Source organism: Nestor notabilis, unplaced genomic scaffold (genome assembly GCF_000696875.1).
Source record: "Nestor notabilis isolate BGI_N333 unplaced genomic scaffold, ASM69687v1 scaffold16529, whole genome shotgun sequence".
In the NCBI taxonomy this organism is placed as follows: domain Eukaryota; kingdom Metazoa; phylum Chordata; class Aves; order Psittaciformes; family Psittacidae; genus Nestor; species Nestor notabilis.
The window spans coordinates 3,121-10,879 of record NW_009944222.1 but is presented as its reverse complement, the minus strand read 5'-3'; the positions used below and the strand labels follow the sequence as shown (position 1 = coordinate 10,879).

The 7,759-nt window shown below is 42.2% G+C and overlaps 1 protein-coding gene across 1 annotated transcript; it reads left to right on the top strand.

The window, feature by feature from the left end:
* Positions 1-1,619: 1,619 nt before the first annotated feature.
* Positions 1,620-2,774, top strand: LOC104411819 (acyl-CoA-binding protein-like; the record flags this gene model as incomplete). The annotated part of the gene is made up of 2 exons (XM_010022344.1): positions 1,620-1,723; positions 2,473-2,774. Coding segments are annotated over 2 exons (178 nt in total), but the record flags the coding sequence as incomplete, so codon positions are not given.
* Positions 2,775-7,759: the final 4,985 nt, after the last annotated feature.

Sequence of the window (7,759 nt, the reverse complement as noted above, 5' to 3'; positions counted from 1 at the left end):
AGGCACTTTGGAAGGCGAAGCCTGTCCCCTATTGCGTGCCTCCGTTCGTGCAATCCCGCGGGTTAGCCAGAATGACTCAATACCGACTTGGCATAGATTTATATGCAGGCGGGCATAAGCTGACCTGATAAGGGTTTGTGCAACTTGTGGATTTTAGATTAACTCAGCTGCAGTCTTCTAAATCATACAGCAACAGTCTGAGAATCCTTTCTGTTATTAGCTTTGTACGAATATTTGGTTTGGGACTTCAGGAGACCTCTCTCAGTAAATAGCTGCCTAGGTTAAGGAATGCTGCCTGAATACAGACGCTTTGCAGTTAAACAGGCTTAAACAGCAAAGCAAACTCTCTAAGTGCAAAACTGCAGTATGGGTTGGAGTGGGACAGTTTGTTTAAACTGGATTGGCTGCTAAAAATAGTACTGGAAAGACAAAACGGAAGAACTGGAGAAAGCTCTTATAGGAGCTGCAATTAAATATCGCATCTTGGAAAGATTGTAGCAGAAATATCTCTGCAGGTGCCTGTACAAAATTTCTCCTGCTATGTCTGCTGCTACACTTCCATCAGTGGCAGCTCAGCCTAGGAACAGTATTTAGAATGAAGTCTGTCTCTATTGACCTTGTGTAACGCTTGAGTGACTAGAATTAGAAAGAGAGTTTGGAGTGCTGGCCTCCTGACCCAATTGCTGGTGAAGTTTATTGTGTGTTGCTTGAATTAAAAGCTGGCAGTGAAGGGTATGGGAAATGGTAAGTATGGGTGCTTGCGGTCTCTTTCCCAAAATGGGCAGCATGGACTTTGGTTTTAAGATATGACCCTTTTGCTGTGGCTGGACCTTAAGATTATTAATGTTTGTCAAGGCGAAATGGTGCTCTAGAGCTCTTAATATACCAACATTCCTGTAAGTTGCTGTATTCTTGTGAAGCAGTGGCTGAAATGAGTTGGCTAGAAAAGCAATCTCTGTAAGAGTAAGCTAATAGGGCTCCTGTTGCAGAGAAGCAAAGCTGCCAACTAGCTCTGCAGGTCATATTGCCAAGGGTATTTTTGTGGCTAATGTCCAGTTCCATTTGTTAAGCCTGAGAATTGTCTTTAAGGAATCAGTCAGGAAGGGAAAACCCAGAGGGGACTTTACATGAAGAATAACACGTGCCTGTCTCATTAGTTTCTTCTCTGGCCACAAAGTAGCCTGAAATGAAGTGAGTTAGAATTCAAAACTGATACCCCTAAGTGACAGAACAAAATAAGACCTATATGTTAGAAACGTACCATTAACTTCATGATAATGAGTTCTAAGCTGTATGCTACTAGCTTTTGTTTTCATGTCTCTGTGTAAAGGACCTTAGGGTGTTTCTGCTTTACTTTGGAGCTGATGTTCTTTAATTGGATAGCTGTCACACAACAACAGTCTCTTCAGAAAGTAGAACAAAACCAAATCACACCAATGCTGCTGTCTTAAGGAAACTGAAGAATACCTCAGTTGCCACCAATAGTGTTCCAGCTTGCTCCCTCGAGGTGATTTCCTGACCATAGGTTAGTAAGTAATAGCTGCAAAGACCGATGGTTGTATTTTTATCTTAGGACCTAAATAGCCTTCAGGAAAGGAGTGGGTATTACCTATCTCCAGACCATACAAATTAATTCTGTTGCTTATCCTGTCTCTTTCAGACCGTCCTGGCATGCTGGACTTCAAAGGCAAAGCAAAGTGGGATGCCTGGAATGCATTGAAAGGTAAGTGTCTGCTTAAAAACTAAAAATAAATAAAACCACAGGCAAACTAGTCAGAAAAGGCATATGTGGTTCAGCAAGAAATAAAATAGTGTTGCCATATAAGACAAGAGTTCTAGAAGTTCAGAATGCTGTGGTAGTAAACTCTTTTGGCTACCTCTACAAGGCAGAAGTAATCCTGAAAAATGTAGCTTGTGTGAAAGGGAATTAAGTTGCAAAATGCTCAGCTGGTCCAAGATGTTACACAAAGGAGAACTGCCACAGCAGCAGAAACCTAAATCAGTTTTCAAAGTCCCGGTCTAGTGCCCCAGAGACTGAACTATCCGCCCAGTTGTGTTTCTTTTAAAGCTTTCCTAACAGGAGGTTGCAACTGGGCTGTCCTCTAAATGAGGAGCCAAACAAGTGGTCTTATCTATGAATTTTTTATTTATTTTTTTTCCCCCTGGTGTTTTAACGAGCCAGCACTACATCTAAATGCAGCCAAAGCTGTCTGAATAGCTTTCCTGTAATAATTGTGAATGCAGTTAATAGAACTAAACACTGTTACTGTCTGTACAAATGTAAGTTTGCTTTGAAACACTGTTTCTTTGTGACTGCTGAATACATTTGTTTAAAACTCTTAATACTAGATTTGCAGCAAAGTGACCTTCTTGGCTCCTTTGCTCTCTGGTAGCATGTAGTTATGTGCTATAGCAAGGAACTGTGACTTGCATGTAGAGGTATCTGACTGTTTCCTGTCTTCTGTCCTTCAGGAACGTCCAAAGAAGATGCAATGAAAGCTTACATAGCAAAAGTGGAAGAGCTAAAGGGCAAATATGGCATCTGAGGACTGGATATAGCAGCCACTTGCACACCTGTAACATGCCTTATTTCTAATACTGTGGAAAAACAGTTTCTGAGAATAATGAATAATTTTAAATACCTAGTATATTGTAGTGGTTCCACTCATGCCTGTAGTTCAGGGGAAGTTGTGTACCCACCTAACATACTGACACGGTACAAATTCCTTCTGGGAACAAAATATGGAACTCATTAAAGTGCATTTGGTACTTTAGCTGTTGTGGTTGTCATCCCTTCGGGATAATTCTGAGCTCACCCCTCAATTGCCATGTTGCAGTTGCCGGAGGTCCCTTTGCAAGGCGCAAGCCAGCCTCTCCCGTCGTCGTGCCACTAGAGGGGGCTCAGTAATCTGTGTTTCCTGCAGCGCACACTTGAGTCCAACCCAATTCCGGTGATGCCTGATCCTGCTTTGGCTCCTTTCTCACGTAGATGAGTGGTGTCCCACAAGAGCTGGAGCACCACAAAGATTATCGTGAAGAGGCTAGGTCTAACACTGTGTATAGTAAAAACAAGGTTCTTGATATTGGTTGCCTGGGACTTTCAGAGACTTACTCAATAACTGCTAAATCATTTTTCATTAACACTTCTTGAAGGTATTATTTTCCAACAATGTTAGGCTTCTGCAGAGAAGGCAAACACTTGGCAGCTGAACACAAAAACTCTGTAAAAGAAAAGGCTCTGCAGACAGCAGAGTCAATGCCCTTGATACTGCACTGCTGTAAGTAGAGAGTACTGCTGCTGCCATATACTGATGCTACAGTGAGGGGTGAATCAGCTGCATATAGGCTGACTTAACACTAGCAAGGCTGTTCAAATAGGAAGTCTTACAGGGACCATCAGCAAGTTTTACTACACAGCCTGCAGTTGTGACCATCTCTAGTAGGCATTTACCTGTTTTGGTCTGCCTTGTATAGTCTCTTGGAGCTGCTGCTGCTGAAAAGGGAGACATTGCTTTTAAAATGTGATGTTGAACTATTCCAGCATAGAGCATATGAGAATCAAGTCCCAGATTTTCACAGGAATAAGACATTCTAATTCCAGCTGTACTGATTAGCCTCTGAGCAAGTGAGGGCTTCAAATGAGATGGTCTTCAGATAAGCACTTGATTTATATAAATACATAGGGTTTAAACCTATTGCTATGTATCTGTTTAGGTAAATACATAGTTCTGTACTAGCTTACACAGGATTTGCTGTGTGTAGTATCTAACTTGTACTTTCTTATGCCACTGGTAAGAGATGGAGAGAGAACTTCTCGCATGCTTTCAAAATTGTAAGTTCCTCCCTTTGCTACTTTTAATGGGAAATGTTCTTGGAGCTACTTGCTCACCCTTAAAAATTTGTTACAATAAAGAAGAGTTTGTTCCCTGTCTCATAAGGAGAAAGGTGGTTTATTCTTGTTCTTCTGGGTAAGTAATGTAAGTATTTGGGGTTTTTTTTTCCTCTCCTTTTGTATATGTTAGTTATTTGAGATTGTATTGATTACATGCACCTTGCAGAAGAGGGGTAAAAGCAGGTGTTTGGTGTGAGAGATCATTTTAGCAATTTGCCAGCCCTAAATTCCACAACCAACTCCTTTTTCACAGCTGTGTTTTGTGAAGCTGGTTATCCTTGGAGGATTCTGCCAGCCTGTAGCAGACTAGCTTATACTGGCAAGTGCTTCCACTTCTCTTGTTTGCTGGAAGCTGAGGCACTGTGAGCATGCTGTGCTTTGCTAAGATGCTTGCTGTCAAAACTGGTGTTTTCAGAATTTTTGATTGCTAAAAGCAGTGGAATTGGATTCTGTCTAAAGAGTGGGCTGAGAGTAGCAAGTTCTATATCCTAGTTCTCATTTGGCTGTATTTCCCCTGTGAGACTTAAGTAATTGGTCCAGTGCTGTTTTCCTTTCTCATACCCATCTGGCATTAGGAAAACATCACTATCTACACAGTGCTGATCCCAGAGAGGCCTTGGCCAGGCTGTTACACATTATCTTGTACTTAATGCTATTATTATTTAATTATCACTGGTATACTATGTCTATAGCAGTGACTGAGAGCTCTACCTTGGATGTCCTTTTTCAGGTGCTTTATTTTTACTGTAGTAGCACCTTTTTCCTGCTTGCAGCTTCACCTTTCTTACTATAATAATAGCAGTAGGTTTACTATTTAGCTTGCCCTTTGGCAATCAACAGGGCATCTCAGGAGTAAGCTGAAAAATTCAAGTTGTGGAAGTAAGAGCTGTGCAGTAAGAGACTATGAAAGGCACAAAGGCAGAGACAAAGGTACTGATATCTGCACACATCTTTCATGGTGAGAAGCAGCAACATGGAAATGGGCTGCACGGCTATTACCTGAGGGTACTGCCACTGCTGGGAAGTGTTGGAAAAGACTGTACCAAGTCAGGGGGCTGATTGTGTAACATCAGGATGAATGTCTGTAAGCACATGGGATGTTGGGCTGTGTGGAAATGTTGACTTCCTGACCACGTAGTGCTTGCTAGTGAGTGTGAGACTCCTGGGTTGCATAAATAGTAGTGGCAGTAGTGATGCTAGGGGAACGGTGGTTTGAGGACATCTACAAACAGATTTGTAGGTAGAGGTAACTGCCTTTATTAAACTTTTTTATCGCTTTATTAAAGTGGTAAAAATAGACAACCATTAAGGTGTACAGCCTTGGCATTTGAAACGGAAGTGGCAAGCCTCAAACCAAGATACAACTTCAGAACCATTGCTTTGTCTGCAATAAAGTCCTCTTGATTGAGGAACAGATGCTTTTGATGGCTGGGCAGTGCTGCAAAACGGGATTGTTCTGACACCCATTCAGGGAGTTGCTATTTCCTCTGTATTCTCAAAGACAGACCAGCAACATCCTGATCTTCGCGGTGCTTGCGAAGGGGAAGAGATGTGTGCTGAAACAAGCCCAACACACAGGAGGTCAGAGGCCAGCTGGCATGCGTGCGCTCAGCTCTGGTTTGCTGAGTTAGCGGAGTGTGCAGGATGGAATCTGGACTTTGGATATGGCAATAATAAATGTTAACTTGCTTGTGTGATAAGACTGTTCCTTCTATCATATTCCTGCTATTAGTTCTTGGACAGAGAAACTAGTTGGTTAGCACCCAGTGCAATTAGAGATAAGCTGTAAAGGGGATGTTGTTTTCCTTGGGTTTTGGTTGCTCTTACCAAACATATGTGAAGGTGCAACGCTTCCCGCACAGATTTAACAAATCACTACTGGGGTGCTGCTTAAGGCCCATAACTTCAGAGTTGAAAAATCTGGTTTTTGTGTTCAACTAAAAAGCACTCCCTGGCTGACTGCAGTGTGCACCTCTTTCTGTCACAATTCTTCAGTCCTCATCTGTAATGATCTTGTTTCACAATGCAAGTATTTTAACCTTTGAACTTATTTGACTGTGATGATACTGCTAAAAATAAATGACAGTTGTATTTGCTGCTCTGAGTGTTCAGAGCAAACAGTACTGGGCAATAACACTTTGGGGTGACTAGCCATTTGAGCCGGGTGACTAGGCATCTGAGACATCTTGTGGGTTTGGTGGGATTGATTATAAATTAGGAGAGACAAAAAAAAAAATATTTATTTTGGCTTGACAATGTTTCTGAATAGCACAGCTGGCACCTAAAAAGGGTTATTCAGTCTGGGTTATTGTTGAAGCTGCTTAGAGGTAAGACAAGTTGACATTACATAGACATAACATTTGAGAGTTGCAATAATAGAAGTGTAAAAGTTGATAGAATCAAACAAAAGTTAGAATCTGAATGTTTTTTTCTCTCTGCCCACAAGTTTAGGAACTATCTTCAGGCTCAGACCACTGATATATAAATTAGCCAGTCTTCAGCTGATCATTTAAAATGCAAATATAACATCAATCCATTCTAGGCATGAGTCTGTTGTTTATAGAATGATCTTGTATTTCTGGAGGAAATAGAACCAGTGCATCTGTGAAAGTTAAACACGGCTTACATTGCTTGGCTAATGCAGCCAGGGAGGCACCTGGTTTGTCTCTACTGCAGTGTGCAAGGCATTGACTTGCACCATGTTCCCCAAAAGGCTGAGATATATGGATGCCACCTCCTCCTAACAAATGCTACTCATGTGAATGAGTCCTGAATCTGAAAAATAACATACTTGGTATTTTTAAATCTGAGTATTTAGCTGCCTTGATATGAGCTTTTACTGAGAGAAGAAATGTGTATCTGACACCTGAGAAACTGAATAACGTAATTTCCCCAGCTTAAGCACTATTGAAACACAGATCCCAGTTTTTCTAGTAGTGCTAAAAGGGCTAGAGTTTTATTTTCTGTAGTGAATGTATATTTCAAAGCATCAATTTGTTGCAATGAACAGATGCAAATGCTTTGAGGGATGTTCTAAGACAGCGTGATTATTGCCAGAGGTGCCTGAACACGGCTGAATCCAAAGCAGAGGGAGTGAGCAAGCACCCAATGTAGGTTCTCTGCAATGTGCTGCTGAGGTAGGTCCAGAAACTGATCAGAAGTGAAGAAACAATTCTTTCTATGATATAAAATGTATTCCTTTAAGACTTCTTCAGCTTAAAGTCTCTGTTCTTTGCATTAATTGGAGTAGGGCTTAAAGTCACTGTAATGGACCAGCATATTACTGGCATGTTTCTAACCCAGCTATGAGTGCTTTAACAGGTACTATTTGATCTGGATGAACAACAGGATCCCAGATCTTGGTGGTGGGTGTTCTTGCTACATCCAGCAGCAAGTGGGAGAGCCTGGGACTGCAGGGGCATGTGGTGGCCCCTGGCTGGGTGAGCAGTCTGCTACCAGTGGCACAAGAAAGGTGTCCAGGCAGGGAGCAAAGTGAAACCATCTGGCCCAGGAGCTCTCTCCTCTTCATGTACTTAACTTCATCTCTTTCCTGTGCTGGGAGGAGGCAGCTGTCCACTTGTCAGCAGTAACTTGCAGTGATAGGGGAAAATCGTGAGCTAAAGTAGCTGTGAAAGGGAGTTGGTCTGAGCTATATGGGCCCTGGGACAATCGCAACTCCCCTTATGTTACACGTGCTGCCTGGGGCACTGATGATGACTGTGCCTGTGTTCCCAGAAACTGCCAGTCTTGAGCAGCTTGCCAACAACTTGCTGACTTTTTGCCCCATTCCAGAATCTCTGTTTGAGCCCAGCTAGGCTGAACCCAAGCGGAGCTGAATGCAGGTTCTTCAACTCTGATTTTCAATCT